Raw genomic sequence first — 17,138 nt, forward strand, 5'->3', positions numbered from 1 at the left:
AGGGACCTCAGGAGGTCATCTAGTCCAACCCCCTGCTCAAATTGAGTGACCAAAGAGAGTGAAGTGTCCTCCGACTGGTTTTTGAATGTTATAATTCTGGACGTCTGATTTGTGTCCATTTATTCTTTTATGTAGAGACTGTCCAGTTAGGCCAATGTACGTGGCAGAGGGGCATTGCTGGCACATGATGGCATATATCACATTGGTAGATGTGCAGGTGAACGAGCCTCTGATAGTGTGGCTGATGTTATTAGGCCCTGTGATGGTGTCCCCTGAATAGATATGTGGGCACAGTTGGCAACGGGCTATGTTGCAAGGATAGGTTCCTGGGTTAGTGGTTCTGTTGTGTGGTGTGTGGTTGCTGGTGAGTATTTGCTTCAGGTTGGGGGGCTGTCTGTAAGCAAGGACTGGCCTGTCTCCCAGGATCTGAGAGTGTGAGGGATCGTCCTTCAGGATAGGTTGTAGATCCTTGATGATGCGTTGGAGAGGTTTTAGTTGGGGGCTGAAGGTGATGGCTAGTGGCGTTCTGTTATTTTCTTTGTTGGGCCTGTCCTGTAGTAGGTGACTTCTGGGTACTCTTCTGGCTCTGTCAGTCTGTTTCTTCACTTCAGCAGGTGGGTCTTGTAGTTGTAAGAATGCTTGGTAGAGATTTTATAGGTGTTTGTCTCTGTCTGAGGGGTTGGAGCAAATGTGGTTGTATCATAGAGCTTGGCTGTAGACAATGGGTCTTGTGGTGTGGTCTGGATGAAAGCTGGAGGCATGTAGGTAGGCATAGCGGTCAGTAAGTTTCCGGTATAGGGTGGTGTTTATTTGATCATCGCTTATTAGCACCACAGTGTCCAGGAAGTGGATCTCTTGTGTGGACTGGTCCAGGCTGAGGGTGATGGTGGGATGGAAATTGTTGAAATCATGGTGGAATTCCTCAAGGGCTTCTTTTCCATGGGTCCAGATGATGAAGATATCATCAATGTAGCGCAATTAGAGTAGGGGCATTAGGGGACGAGAGCTGAGGAAGCATTGTTCTAAGTCAGCCATAAAAATGTTGGCATACTGTGGGGCCGTGCAGGTACCCATAGCAGTGCCGCTGATTTATCTCAGCCAAGCTTGCTGCTGCCAGTGAATCAAATACACAGCTGCCCAGGAACTCTGGTCATTTTTCAGGTCCACCATCTTCTGAGGGGGAGAACAGTTGTTCATCCCAGAGTAGTTCTTCACAGCAATCAACCTACAGGATGTGTGTATTCAACCTTCTGGTAAAATTAACATGCAATCAAGTTCTTTGCTTTGCAGTGACATCTATTCACTGCTAATGTGTTGCGCTATCCTGTTGCCTAGCATCAGCCTCAGAGGTCTTTAGAAAGATGTTGGTAATGTTAATGGTTCATATTTGTCAGTAGGAAGTAGGTATGCTACTGTTCACACAACAGATTTGTTAGAGTGGTGTGTGAGGAGATGACAAAACAGAACTGGAAACTGATTGTGGTCTAGATGGAAATATGTGGTAGGGAGTGAACCAAAAAACACACTTCGCTTGGGAGCATGGACTTCGTAGCTAATGTCAGAGTACCCTGAAATAGAAGGCATGAGTGACTGAGATTTGGCCAGGTTTCCCCAGTAGTTATATACATGCCACCCATGAGGAGGGTGCGAATGGACTTCATTAGGCATTATAAGTTATTGCATAGTAAATGGATGCCCGGATCAATATTACACGTCCACATTTCAGAAAGTTGATGCTAGTTGCATGGAAGAAGGGTCAAAGGGGCTGGATTATGCTGGTCCTGATCTCTACAAAAGTTAAAGCATTATCCTCCTTTAAATCTCTCCTTAAAACTCTCTGTGGCCCTGAAGCCTAAAAAAAAACTTGACAGCAGTTAGGCTGTTGGTATGCTGGGACCAGCACGTTATTATGCTGCCCCGTATTGTCTCATTGTTGTACTCCCTCATCGGTCGGTCTGTCTATCCAGCTGTTTGTTGTCTCTTGCCTAGAACGTAAGCTGTCTGGTGCAAGGACTGTCTTTTTATTCTGTGTTTGTACAGCACCTAGCACAATAGGGTCCTGGTCCATGACTAGGGCTCCTACGTGCTATGATAATACAAATAGTAAATAATAATAATATAGGAATGCTGTGGTTGTCACAACAGCAAACTGTAGTTTTCCCCTGGACTTAACAGGCTGATTGAACATCTGTGTGAATGCCCAGGAGCCTTGTGAGGAATCACAGGACTACAAATGAAACTTGGCTATCAGTCAATTTCTAGGTTTCAGAGTAGCAGCCATGTTAGTCTGTATCCGCAAAAAGAAAAGGAGGACTTGTGGCACCTAGGAGACTAACAAATTTATTTGAGCATAAGTTTTCGTGAGCTACAGCTCACTTCATCGGATGCATTCAGTACAAGTACTCCTTTTCTTGACACTAATGTGGTTTTCTTGGTACTGTGGAGTATACAGGATTCGTTGAGAGAACAAGAAGCTTTCATTCATTGTGATGTGTGAGCAGTGACCAGGAGGGAGAATCAAAGGATCTACTGGAGGAATTGTAACTTCCAATGTTCCAGGGAAGAATTGTCTTCCCAAACCATTTCTGTGGAGGGTGACCATAGACATGTGAAAGAGGATAGGTGACTACCTAGTTTGTTCTACTTATGCAGTTAATAGTGTTTTGTATCTTCTAAACTAGCCCTTTCCTCTCATGTTAATTGACATTGTCTTTTCTCTTCGCTTTGATGAACTGCGCTCTGAAAGGTTGTGCTTTCACTGGTCAACCGGAAATGTGTATTGACATCAGTAGCTGTTATTGATGCAATAAGGATTCTAGGGCATCTGTAGCACTCTAATGAACAGTCGTGATCCATAGAGTGCCATAAATCCAAGCTATCGCTGCCATAAAAGATACGGGTTTCCACATTGCTTTAGGAATTGCTATATGTATGTGGCTGGCCTAGTTAAAGTTATCTGATGTGGTCAAAAGGGATTCTCCCTGCTTTCCTCTTGAAAACTTCCAACTGTGGTTTATAAGATCCAGCTAATCTCAGTAGTTGGCTGAATATTTCTAAGTCTTAAAATTGCCCACGACAATAGTTTGAATTTCTCAAGTTGTTCTTAACTCTGCAAACTTTAACTATGAATACCTCTTTCTAGTTCTGACATGTTAGAATTTTGCCAAAAGAAAATGAAAGTATAGTCATAAATAATGAGCAAAAATTCCTTCAAGAGCCACACTTTATGTATACATCCTCCCCCACTCACCCTCATATATACAGTCTTTTAAAAATATGCTTCTCATCTGAGTCATGACTTGGATAAGCTAAACCTGTATTTCCTTTACTCTATAGTCTGAAGATTAATTATACATTTTATCACTTGGTTCTTAGATCAAAAGAAATGAAACTGCAAAAGCTGGGGTAATTTTTTTCCCCATGTAGTTGCAGTGTTCCCAGAGCTCTAGTCATTAGCATAAGGAAATCCCTCATCTTACTGGTCAAACAGTGATCAGAGCTTCTTTCCAAAACTGAAGGCAACACTTTACGTAGGTCAAGTTAGGGGTTCTCAGACTCTTTATTAGAGTGGACTACACTTTAACAGAAAGATTGCCCTGTGGATTTTTTCTCTCCCATTCATGATCACATGAACTACCGCCTCTTCCTTTGACTGTATTATTTATTATTTGTATTACTGTAGCACCGAGGAGCCCTTGTCATTGACCAAGACCCCCGTTGTGCTAGGCGCTGTACAAACAGCTAACAAAAAACACTGCGTGCCCTAAAGAGCTTACAGTCTCTGGCAATAACAGCAATTGCTTACATGGAAAAGTAATTTTAGGAAAATATTAAAATGTACTTTTAACTTTATACTGTGACTTAGCAACTGGAAACAAGGTTTAGCACCGTTGGCCTAATCCAAAACTCAATGAAGACAGAGGGAATCTTTGCATTTACTTCAGTGGGCTGTTGATCAGACCTATTGAACCAGCTAGCTCTCTGCAGACTACCCGCAAATGATCCAGGGACCACTTTCCCTGTTGTCCTCTTTTAAAAGGCAGTCTCAAGCAAACTCTTGGGTTCTGAATAATTTCAGGTTCGGCAGATAGAGAGCAAGACCGGATCTTTCCTTTCCTGCTAGTGTCTTCTGCAGCCATTCAAAATAGTCGATTTGTTTGTGTTCTGAAGGCAGGGGTGATGGATGATGCTTTATTTGTTTAAGCAAAGCTGCCACAGTAAATACAAATTGACAGAAGCTTTTTTTGGTTCCGGCCACCTGAATTCTTTATTACATGGATGAAAGGCACAGACCTGGTTTTTATCATCCTACTGCTAATTATGTCACCTTATTAATACTGGGGCTGTAGTCATCATGCTATCTCCAGGGAAAATCTTGAAACTCTTAGCAGGCCCGTGAGGAAGCCAAGTTATGCTTTTAGTAGTTAGCTGATAAAGTGAGTGTAGCTTTGTTGCTCTGTGTATATAGACTTTTTAAAGATGTTTAAATATAACTATTCTGGGAAGCAGATCTTGGCTCATCTTGAAAGTTAGTAGGAGGTGGATTCTAAAACCTGAAAGGTTAGTACTACTTGCCCTGTATCTGTCCTGACACATCAGTCCTAAAACATTTGTCTCTGATGGGGGCACACTAGCCCTTAGTGCGCCCCTTGCATCAGGGCATGGTTTTGCCATTATCTTCTGCTCCAGCACCTCCTGATGGCCGTCTGCCTCTTGCTGGCTCTTCTGTGGGTCAGCCGTCTGGCCAGGTCACAAAGCCCAAACCCCTTCTGGGATAATGAAATGTCCAGCTGTAAGTCCAACCCAAAGAGATCCAAATGATATCTGCTTCTGCCCCTCTTGGGACAAACTAATAGCTTTTTCTCAAGCAGCATTCTCCACACTGCCTCCCTTCGCCTAGGACGCTAGCGGCTTACCTCTGGGGTCTCCCTACTCTCATTTCTCAATACCAGCTCCCCCCCACTGGAGCTTAATCTGCTCCCTATGAGTTTTTCCCAGTCTGCTGTAGGCTCTAGTTTACAACTCCCCCAGTTATCACTATGCCCTAACTCAGGGCTTCCCCCCATAGGAGTCTGCACTGCTTTGCCTGGGTTCCCCCAGGGAGAGAACTCTTCTCCTTCCTCTCATGTGGAATCTCTCCTTCAGTGATCTTCACCTTCCTACTCCCTTCTCAGGAGCCAGTTTCAAAACTGTAGGACTTTCTGGTCTGGAGACCCCTGTCAGCTCTCTTCCCCGTGCCTAATCGCAGGTGCTACCCATTGTCTCCCTTCCCCGAGGACCCTGCCAGCTTTTTGGAGCTCTTACTGTCAACTGCAAGTACTTGTTCAGGGTTTGCCCCCACAGAGGCCTACTGTACATCTGGTGGGTTCCTCCCAGCTTGCAACAATTGCAGACCATCTCCAGAGAGCCTTCCCTTTCTCTTCCTTCCTCTACTCAACTTCCTCCTTTGTACTGTTCTAGCAACTGCTTTCTAGCTCAGCTGCTCCATTACTGTGAGCTAACGGGTGCCACCTGGAACACCTGATTGCTCCCAGGTGTAGTCCACAGGGTCGTCATGGGGCCAGTTAGGCCTTGATCCTTCCTGAAAGGTCACTGGCCCCATGACAGCCTTGAATGGAAGACATATTGATCAGATCTGTACCTCTGCCACGGTTTATCATGACGATTGACTTGATCGTGACCTGAGCTACTCTGGGAGAAGAATATACAGAGGAAGGGTGGGTGTCTCAAGTGACCAGATGTACTTGTTCCCCTCATGAACTATGTTTGTTTATCTTTAAATGTAAAGTATAGCTACTCATAGCCCCTCCTTTCGTAATGAGCAGAACCCTGCAAAGTTCACAGGTAGCTGTGAACACAGTTCAACCCTTCAGCACATCAAGGAGTAAAGAGATGAGTCAATAAGCACTTGTGTTTATGATTATCAGATAATTTTTAAATTTTCCTGCATAAAATAGCAGAGGGGTTTGAAATTTAAAGAATGTTAGGTCACAGTAAGAGTTGCTTGTATTTGCTGAGGATACACAGAAGATCCTTAATGCTGTGGTAGCTTTTGAATGACAGGAGAGAAGAATTCTACTTGTACAGGACCTTTCAGCTGAGGATTTCAAAGCATTTACAGACATGTAAGCCAAATAAAACCCATCTGGTAGATGGTGTTATCAAGGAACCAGGCACAGGGAGGTTAACCAATTTGCCCAAATGTAAGAGACAATATCTACAGGAACTCATTGTCCCCTATAGCACAACATCCGTTTTCTATAGCTGTACCATTCACAGGGCTGGCTCTGAGATTCTTCTGTAAAGCCTGTCTGGTTGCACAGTCTGTCCTTCTCTGTCTCTGTTGATCTGCAAACCAGGGAGACCCAGGTTCCAGGGAAGGCTGTGTGCTACAGAGGAATGCACAGATCAATTTCAAACACATTTTCTAATCTGTGATTCACAGCCCCCGGACAGTGAAGGTTTGCTTGGAGCTCCCATAATATCAGCTAATGCTCAATAGAGAAAAGCAAGAAAGAGGGGACATGAATTGCACGATCTACGGGTATTAATAAAAGAATTTCAACCATTTAGATTATTTCCTAATGTACATATTTGTGCTGTTTCCTCTCTGAGGTCACTTTTAAATGCCTTCATGTTTCTAAGGCTCTTGTATGCTATAACTATAGTAGTAAAGAACAAGGTCAGTGACACTTGTTGTGAAAGCTATACTTGCACCCCTGGTCTCAGAAAACATCCTGACTGTGCCTTTAAATTATTTATACAGTGCCATATGGTAGGTGTGCATGGCATTTTACAAATAGATGAAAAGACAGACCATTGCTTTAAGGCGCTTATTGCATAGCCTTTTGTATTAATGTTTATGGCAAAGCCCAGGGACTGCATTCAGGCTCATATCATTGTTGTACACCGTTAGACATGGCCCCTCCTCGAAGGAACTTGTAGTCTAAGAAAGCCCTTAGTAATAAAAAGGTAATTTCATCATAACGCTATCACGCTGGCAGAATCTGGATAGCAAAGTTGAGGTTTTCTCATGAAAAAATGGAATGAACTGAACAAAGCAGACCACCTTGAACTGCACTGCTCTCAGTTTAAAATTGAAATACACAAAGGAGACATCTGTCCTTTAAAATTATTGCAAAGTGGTATTGCATTCAGATCAGCTAATCTCTTGTTAAGTAGCTTTGCTAACCTAGATTAATTCACTACGGGGCAACTCTGCTTCTAAAACTAAAGCAACAGAATCAGAGTTGTGAGCTATATTCTGCCAGACTTAGCATCTACCAACCTCACCCCCTGGAAAAGATTCAGGAAATTGGTAGGAGGTAAACTTACATGGTTCATATAAAATTGTTTCATAGTAAGTCTTGATTAAGGTATATTTAGCCTCTGATGTTACCCTGAAGTTTACTGAGAAGGGCTTGGATTAAGCAGAATGCCCATAGTAAGGCAGGGGTCACAGACCTGGGAAAAACCAAAGGGCCAAACTAACAGATTATGTATTTTCAACAAAATGTTTATTTTTCAGCCTTTACGGATGGACACACATCACCGTGCTCTAGTCTATTGAGCCTGACACATAGGTCAAGCTGGATATAGAATTAGGCTGATGGGGCGGTTTCAGATCAGACGAGGGAACTGCTTCATTAATCAGGTCGACGTCTGTGGTGCCATGCCTGTTTCTGACCCTGCTGGGAGGAGGAAATATGGAGAGGAAGGTGTAGGACAATACATATCTGCCTGGCTAAGTGCAGTGTGTAAACAGAATGAAGATTGAAAGTACAGACATCTTGCATGCACAATTACAATCAATAGCAAGGTCCCACAGCATTGTTGCATTTCAAGCCAGAAGCTTAGCAATGTCCTGATCCCCCTGCATCCCCCTTTCCTCAAAAAAGAAAAAAAAGGAAAAAAAGAAAAGACATTTGGACCTAATTACAGGATGGAACGTTACAAGCTAGAACAGAGGGCTAGAAATAAGAATAAACCTTGAGATTGTTTGTGGGTAGAATTAGGAGTCAGTCATACTTTCACTCCTGTTCAATTGAATATTGATCATTGAAGTATCTGCAGAGAGAGCTTCCTTCTTTTTCCCTTAATAGTTTATAATTTGCTCCTAGTGATGAAACTCCAGGTATACCATGGGCACATTGGTGTGAAACATCCTTCACTCTTTCCCTCTCAGTGTGAAATTGATAATGGTGGTTTATAGGATTCTATGTCTCCCTGCCTGTTCTGGGGTGTGTTTTTGAAACCCATGTCAAGCAATATTTTACTAATAAGTAATAAGCAGAACAAAGCATTAGTAGTCATCATGGCTCTTTTGTTTCTAACTCTGAATATACTGTAATGTAGTAAGCCCTAATGTAGCATGCCTCTCTAAGGTATAAACAGACTTAGACTATAAACGAGCAGTACTAAAGGGTTGTTAATTGTCTTCAAATAGCTGAATAAAAATGTAGTTAAAACTTCTCTGTATCATAAGTCTCGTGGTCTCTCTCAAACAGAGAGCATCCTTGGCAGGGAGGCCCAATCCTGCTCCTCTTAAGGACAATGGCAACGCTCCCATTGACATCAGTGGGAGCAAGAACAGTCCTGTTGCCTAGCTGGATGGCAGAGTCCATTCTTTCAGTTTCCATGCTCCCCAACCCTTTTCTGGCATTTAACTTCTTAATTTGAGCTGACTGGAAAAAACCTATGGACAGAAGTGGGGGGAGAGATTTTTTCTTCCCTAGAAATGGGTGGAAAAATAGGTGAGGGAGGGGAGAAACTTAAATTGATATTAGTTGTCTGCAGTAATTTACACCACCAGATGGTAATTGTTTGACGTTAAATTGTCGATTGATCTGGTACAAGATTAGATAATCAATACTTTTTTAACGAGCCATGTGAAAGATGAACAGAAGTGTGCTTTTACCTTCAGAGTGGGCAGGAGAGGGTACATCTCTGCTGGTATCTGTCTTTGAAAGGGATAAGAGACATTTCAAAACCCATGGTGGTGACTCAGAAGAGAGATTTGGGTGGGGGTCATGAAAAACAAGAGGAGATTGATGTGTTTCCTTGACACTGATGAGCTCCAGTGCAGAAGCAGATTGGAGGTGTTTCTGTGAAGCAAATTTTGTAGCCCCAGCTAGGTAATAATGGCAAAGACCCATGTGCCCAAGGCAACCAGGGGCCATTGTAGGCAAAAGGCAGCTACAGAGATACTTCTGAATGAATAATTCCTGTGGATTTTTTTGCAGCAGAAGTTTGAAAGTTGTATAGTTATTTCATATTTATATTATAGTAGCAACTAGAGGTCCCAGTCAGAAGCCGGGGTGCATTTGTGCTGAGTGCTGTTCCAGCACATACAAAGACAGGCTTTCCCCGCACAGCTTACCATCTTCCAAATGTTGCATGTGTGTGATTTAGCCAGTACCTGTTGTTCCTGCACACTGTGTGCTTGCAGCAGTGGATTCTGCCAGGCCCAGTTTCCATCGAACGCTTGAGTCAGGTTTGTGGCGTGTACAGGAGAGGGCTGGGTTATTTGGTGAGGTAGATTGAGGGGGAGCAAGGGAAGCTATAACACAAGGTGGAGTGTGCTTAACCGCCTAAGGCATAGCACAGGGAATCTCTCTGGGTGGGCAGAGACAGTGTTTCCAAATGTGTGAGGCATGGGCAGCGGAGGAAGCTTCCTCTGGGGGGAGGCTAACTCCCTGTCCTGCCTCTTCTGCCTGCAGCCCTACCCACACTGCATCCCCACACCCTTCCCCACTCAGCCCCTCCACCGCACCTCCTTAAGGGAAGGGGGATATGTAGAATTAACCAGATGGGCACAGACAAGCCCTTCTTGTTCTTCAGAATCTCTGCTTTCACTGGAAAAGGAAAAAAAGGAGGTCCCTCGCTGTTGTGGTCAGAAAGCAAACCCTCCAGCCGTGAAGCACATGCAGCAAATGCAAAGGCACCTGCCTGAGATGGCAGGCAGCCTGAAACAAAAACTGTGAAGTGTGAACTTGCCCTGGTAATTTCAGTGGATGCTGAGTTGGATGTCCATGAGGATACTTTCAATGTCAACATGGTTAACAACTGACTTACTCAAAATGTGTAAGACAGGAGAGGAGTTGTTTGTTTCCCAGAGTGTGCGGGGGTGCAAAGGCATAGCTGCTGGAGAGAGGAAGGGGCATGGGAGATGTTTACATTAAGATGGGTAGGTCTTTAATAGCATACGGCAAAGCGGGGGGTGGGGAAACACCATTGTTTTCATTTTCCTAAAGAGGCTCAGCTGTCAAATGGTTGTGAAACACTGGGTAACAGGAAGGGAGTGGAAGGAGAGATGCCAAGAGGAGGAAGTTTAAAATGGGATTGCTCTGTGACATACCAGAGGTGCTCAGGATGCTTTGTTTGTTTATCTCTGCCACCACCTTTCCTCCCTCTTATTTTTGTTTCTCTGTTTTATTTTTGTTGTCTTCTGTTTTTCCTGTGGTCTTTCCTCCTCATCACCCTTTATTGTCTCTTCCCCCTCTTCTATTCTTTTCCTTTCCCCTTACCCTCCACCCAGTTTGTACACAGTCCTTCCCACTGATGTTCCTCAGATGTGCTTCTTATTACTGAACAGCTTCGCCCAGCATAGCTCAACCTCCAGGACAGGAAGTGCTGTATCTGGATAGCTTCCTGATTCTGCATTGCTACATCTTTGCTTCCTCAGCTGCAGGTAGAACCAAAGAACACTTCTTTGTCCTGCTGCTACACTGTAGTAGGACTAGCAAAACGACTGGGACAGGAAATGAGAATAATGTGCCCTAGGCGGTCTGCTTTCAGTCAGCCTAAATGACACATCAAGAAGCTGCCTCACTTTTCTCTTCAGTATTGCCCCGTCACATGGTAGTGGGGAGGGATCTCTCTCAAAATGGCTGACTTGTTTTTTGGTGCAGCAAAAAAATGAATGGAAGTCTCTTTGGGGAAATAGGGCATGACTGTACTGGCCTAAAAGCTTCTAAGCAAATGCCAGAGTAACCTAACAAATCTTCTAAGACAGAGAACACTGAAGGGGGAAGAGGGAGAACCTGATTCCAGAACCTTCTTAATATCCACCCCAGTCTCTGTGCTAACTTTCCTAGTCCCTAGAGATGGTGTCTAGAGTGGCGATAGCTGAAAGGGTTGGATCCTCACACAGTGGTTTAGGGAATGCTAGAGTAACTCTGGTAGATCTAGGAGAAAGGGTTTGCAGAGCTAAAGCCCACATAGCAGGTTCTCACAGTCTGCCTTTGGGCCACACAGTTAAGATGATGACACACATGCAGACTTCAAGCATTGTGATATCAGTTCTGATGTACATTATATGTTCGCGTTAAGCTAATATTTGAGTGATTCCTGTAAAATGCAGATAATAGATGTGTCTGGTTTAATGCCTTTTTTCCCAAGTTTTCTGAAAAAGTGATGTTTGCCTTATTTATAAAACAAACTCATTGCCTTACGTGTTTGCGATTCAGTTTAGTCCACTCAGAAAAAAAAACTGTGTTGATGTTGAGGGGGAAGGGTGTAGAAAGCCATCAATTTTCCTTACTGTCCACTAGATGTCAGCAGAGAACATGCAATATCTGCCTCCTGCTTCTAGCATCCATTTCAGTATTAGAAATATTATATAATGTGGTTTCAGAGTAACAGCCGTGTTAGTCTGTATTCGCAAAAAGAAAAGGAGGACTTGTGGCACCTTAGAGACTAACCAATTTATTTGAGCATGAGCTTTCGTGAGCTACAGCTCACTTCATTGGATGCATACAGTGAGCTGTAGCTCATGAAAGCTTATGCTCAAATAAATTGGTTAGTCTCTAAGGTGCCACAAGTACTCCTTTTCTTTTTATATAATGTGGTGATTCTGAAACTATGTCAAGATCATGATGGGTGGGGAGTTTCCAAATGCAAGTGGTGGGTGAAGAGTTGTGTGTCCAATTGCTGTCAAACTGTTTACTTCATCTAACATAGAGCACAGTGGCAAAGTTTCTTGAATAGGAAAGATTACCTGATTTTCTTATCCCTAATCCTCCACACTTCCTCTAAAGTGACATCATGTCTCTGAGGCTGGGAAGACTAATACTGAAAGGTGTACATCCACATAGTGAGGCAAAAAATAGCTGATTTCAGTTGTTCAAAGAACTTTGTACACAAAGCATGTAGTACGTTCAGTAGAAATGGTTCATGTTGATTTCTGGTGGCAGTGGTGTTTCACCTTCTCCTTCGGGCACGTTTTGGAATATATTGTACATTTCAAATGGCTGAGCTTTCGACCTAAGGCCTTGTAGACGTGATGTATTCTTTGCTTGTGACAATGGTCAGCATGATGGTGCTTAGTCCTTTGACCTGCAATGGTGGCTTAATGGAACATATCCAGATACTAAAAAATAATTGTCACTGTGGAAAGTCAGTCAGTTCAAAATGGCCCTGCACTGATCCTGGGTGTTTTTTTCTAATAGGCTCTGACTATATTTCTCTTCTTGTTTTGCAGATCACAGGCGTTATTCTTCTCGCCGTTGGAGTCTGGGGGAAGCTCACTTTAGGCACATATATCTCTCTCATTGCCGAAAACTCTACCAATGCCCCCTATGTGCTTATTGGGACTGGTACCACAATTATTGTCTTTGGCCTGTTTGGCTGTTTCGCCACTTGTCGTGGCAGCCCATGGATGCTGAAACTGGTAAGTAAATCAAAAGAACTGTCATGTGGCATACGTGGAAATTGCTTAATCAATGTGCTTTTATTAAGCTTAAACAGATGTTAACTGTACCAGAGGCAAACAGAAAGGTTGTAATGACCTTAATGTTCACTAAGTGTCTCTCGTGCTTTAAAAAAAAAAAAAATCGCTTCACTGAAACCAGTCAATGAATCACACTGACTTCTCTGCAGTATACAGGACTCTGTGATGGCAATAGTGCTACCAGGGAACCAGATGTATCATTACAGACTTATTAACATAAAAAATGGCACAGCTCTGTAGCTAATTTGAAACAGATTTTTCCCAGGGTGCTTTTTAATAATACAACATGGAATGTAGGGAATACCTCGATGTCTAATGCACACTAACTTTTCATTTCTGGCATCCTGTATTCACCTCTATAAAAATAGGTAGACACCAGAAAAGTAAACTCCCAGCAGTATGTCTGTCCATATTTCAAAAGCAGCACAGGGTTTTCCTCACTCCAATAAGCTTTCCAATGCATCTCAAAATGTAAGGAAACTGTAGGTGGAGGGAAAAAATGCACAGGTGAGTTAGACATTACGCTTATATAAGAGCATTCAGGGACAAAATATATGTGGTAATTGGCGGGGGGGGGGGAAATAGTAACGGTCAGGTTAATATGTGGTGAAAGTGAAGTGCAGCAGGGGGAATAACAGGACGGCATCTTCTGCTAGTGTTTTTCCCTAAAGATACGTCCTCTGACTGTCAGGGCTAACTGTGGCAGTCACTGTTCTGAACATGAAGCTTTATTTTGAACACCTGTATAAAAATTTTTAAATCATCTTTCTCCCCTCAAAAGAAAACAGGCAAATATTTGAGTTCTGCATTGTTTGTAGGACCTATCTTACTAGTCCTAGCTGCTTTGCCCTCCATTAAAAACAGTTCTCCCTTCTTCTTCCCCCACCCCAAGCATTGAACAACTTTTCAAACTTTTCTGCATGACAGTTGAGATGAGATGTTCGGAAGATTAAGATGCAATTTCCTGTTAGAACAGCCTGTTTTGCATTGTTTGTCTTCTCAGTTATTTATTCATGTGTAGAAAAAAATCAGACCTAAACTGAAACCTCTCTTTTGCTCCCTCGCTTTTGTAAAGTTTGGTTCTAAATCCAGACTTCAGCCCTGATTCACTTGGTACCTATGATTATTGCCAGTGAAATCAATGGGACTACTCATGCACTTATGTATCTTGCTGAATCAGGCCATATACCCCGATCCTGCAGTGAAATGTATGCAAGTGAACCCTGGTACCTTTGCAGAGTCCTGTTGACTTCACTGGAGTTCCACACACATACAGAGAGTCTGCCTGCATTCATCTCACTGCAGTATCAGGGCCTTAACAACATGGGAACCACCTCTCTGCAGTGTGAATGTATGTTTAACTAACTAACTAACTAACTAACTAAACTATATATATATATATATATATATATATATATATAATGTGCAACTGTCAAGAAATGTCATTTTATGCACATCAAACAACCTAATAATGGGAGAATGTCCTGCAGTTATTGGTAGTTACACCACATGCAAGGTGTCCTATATCTCGCCCTCTAAAAACATTAGTTTTTTCCTGTCTTTAGAGGAAATCTGGAGGCAGAAGCTTAAACTCGGAATTGTTTGCATAAGAACTAAAAGGTTCAGACACAACTCTGCCCCTCACTCTGACTTGTGTTTTATCTTGTTTCTTTGCTTTCAGTATGCCATGTTCTTGTCCCTGGTGTTTCTGGCAGAGCTAGTGGCTGGCATTTCAGGATTTGTATTTCGCCATGAGGTGAGTGGAAATGAATTTAGGTTATAAATGGCGCTGCCTCTCTAAGCAGGATTTGCTGAAGCCTCTCAGAACATGTACAATATACTGGTTGTTGACTTCAGCAATTCCATATGCATCATGAGTGATGTAGCTATTTTTCGGCAGTAATACGTGCAGCCCTCTAAAAATTGATATGATTCCAAATGAAGGGATTTAGCCAAAGCTTTGAGTCTTAGCTGTCTGATATTTACTCTGGAGCTATCTTTCTTTATATGTCCATCTTGTAAGATCTTCTTTACCCTGTTACATATGCTGAGGTTTGCAAAATAGGTTAAATACTTTGCTTAGATACAGCTACTTCAGCCAGGGAGGCATTTGGTTGTGTAATGCAGAGAGGATTTCTGAGACTGCAAAGCCAAACCAAACTAGTTTCCTTGATGTTGTGTAAAACGTTTTTTTCTTTTCCAGTGTGCCACTGTCCTGAGAGTAGAGTGAGGCTAGAAATAGCTAGAGATAGGAAACTAGTTAGAAAGATGCCTTGTGAGAACAATACAGTCTGAATTTGTGGCGGCATTGTTACTTTGTCCATTTTACCTAGAACTGTCTTTGTTTTAAGCCCAGGATCTCATGCATCTTTTAAACTGAACCAGGACAGTAACTTTATAGTATCTCTTCCTCACGTCTTACTCGTAGGAGAATTCTGAGCCAAAAAATTAAAAATTCTGCACCAAAAAAAATTAATATTCTATGCACAATATTTTAAAATTCTGCATCTTTTATTTGTCAAAATGACACACTATAATCACACCAGTTTCATTTATTTTGGTAGTTTATTTCAAAATACCTGTCAGCAAGTATGTCCGTAACAATGCAGACAACAAAAAAGATCCAGGAAATGTTTGTTGAAAAATAGATTCCTTACTAGGCATATTAACACAGAACTTTGAGTAATAATTCATTTAAACTACAGTACACAAACATATTTCCCGCACCCCTCAAAAGCAGTTCAAAGGCTTGGGGGAGTCAGGGATAATGGAAAAAGAAAAGGAGTACTTGTGGCACCTTAGAGACTAACCAATTTATTTGAGCATAAGGTTTCGTGAGCTACAACTCACTTCATCGGATGCAGTTGATAGATTTCCACTCCATACGGCTAAATGCAGTGCCTTGCATAATGACAGGTTTCAGAGTAACAGCTGTGTTAGTCTTGCATCCGATGAAGTGAGCTGTAGCTCACAAAACCTTATGCTCAAATAAATTGGTTAGTCTCTAAGGTGCCACAAGTCCTCCTTTTCTTTTTGCAAATACAGACTAACACGGCTGTTACTCTGAAACCAGGGATAATGGAGGAGCTGAGGGAGAGGGAAGTAATTGCTGGGAAGGAGCCTGGGAGTGAACCTGGAGGGTTGTTGGGTCCTGCACCACTCCACCCCACCCCCGCACCCCTGGGGTCCGGGCTGCCAGCCCAGGGTCCCAGCTGCTGGCCCCATGCCCTCAGGTCTGCGCAGGGCAGCAGCAGAGCCCCAGGCACGGAGTCGGCAGCGAACGGAGTCCCCGGCATGGGGCCAGCAGCAGGATCCCGGGCGCGCAGAGCTGCAGCGGAGCCTAACGGTTAAATGTTTAACCAGTACAATTTTAATAGTTTAAACGTTTACTTTTTTAAAACATTATTTGAATCCCTAGACTCAATGTAATCACTCTACTAGCTCCTGTGACCCCCCAGAAGCAGTGTGCCCCATTCTGTCTGTGTGTGTGTGTGTGTCCCCATATCCCTTGCCTCCTCACCTGGCTCCATAGGCAGGAAGCTGTGAGGAAGGCAGCCTCTGACCCCTTCCTCTCCATGGCTGGCTGCTCCAGCCCATGAGCCAGCTGCCCTCTCTCCTGGTGCCACATCAGCACCTGGTGGGTGAAAGGTATAATTACAATTTTCCTTTGCCACCCTGTCAGAATCAATTATTGGGGGGCGAGGGGGGTGAAATATGTGGGGGACATTAATTCTGCGCTTGCGCAGTGGTGCAGAATTCCCCCAGGAGTAATTTCTGTCCTTCTGTCTCTTTTCCCTTTGCCATATGTAGTCCTCTAGTACCCTGTTCTGCTGAAAGAGTGTCCTTTTTGGCTGTGATATTTCCCCCGTATGTTTCTTGTGTCTACCTTCACCAGTTGTAGATGGTTCCCGATTTGATTTTGAAATGCCTGTTCTTTTTTGCTGGGAAGGATGGGCAATCTTTTGTCAAGATCAAAAAAAGGCAACCTCCTGAATCTGCCACCAGGCTCTGCTTGCCTCCCAGTTCACATGTTCTCTGCGACATTCCTGAACTTCTCTAGCCTGGGGAGCAGTAGTTCCTTATCCAGAGGGCTCCAGTGCTGCAATGAATCAGTGCTGCTGCCAAGCAATGGGATTGGCATTGCCTTTTAATGCCCCCTACTTCTGCACAAAGCTCACCTCCCTCATATTGCCGGCACACAAAAGGCAAATTGAAGGTGGAATTCCTCTTCTCTCTAGCTATTTTTATCTAATAGAGAACTGGCAGGTTATACTTCACCTTCCCTCCTGTACATTGGCACAAATCGCTCCTTTAGGTTTTCATACCATGGGCCCTTACTCCTCAAAGTATCCCCTTGCAAACCTAAACATGTAATTAATTTGGGGAAATAAAGCAGAAAATTGAAAGC

At 43.2% G+C, this 17,138-nt stretch overlaps 1 protein-coding gene across 1 annotated transcript in view; it reads left to right on the top strand.

Moving 5' to 3' along the window:
• TSPAN7 (tetraspanin 7) overlaps positions 1-17,138 on the top strand; it is a 193,347-nt gene that overhangs the window by 144,046 nt on the left and 32,163 nt on the right. Inside the window, exons 2-3 of the mRNA XM_073358333.2 lie at positions 12,482-12,670; positions 14,412-14,486. Coding sequence (XP_073214434.1) covers positions 12,482-12,670; positions 14,412-14,486 — 264 coding nt within the window. The remainder of the gene's footprint in view (positions 1-12,481; positions 12,671-14,411; positions 14,487-17,138) is intronic.

This window comes from Lepidochelys kempii, chromosome 1 (assembly GCF_965140285.1).
Source record: "Lepidochelys kempii isolate rLepKem1 chromosome 1, rLepKem1.hap1, whole genome shotgun sequence".
Lineage (NCBI taxonomy): Eukaryota > Metazoa > Chordata > Testudines > Cheloniidae > Lepidochelys > Lepidochelys kempii.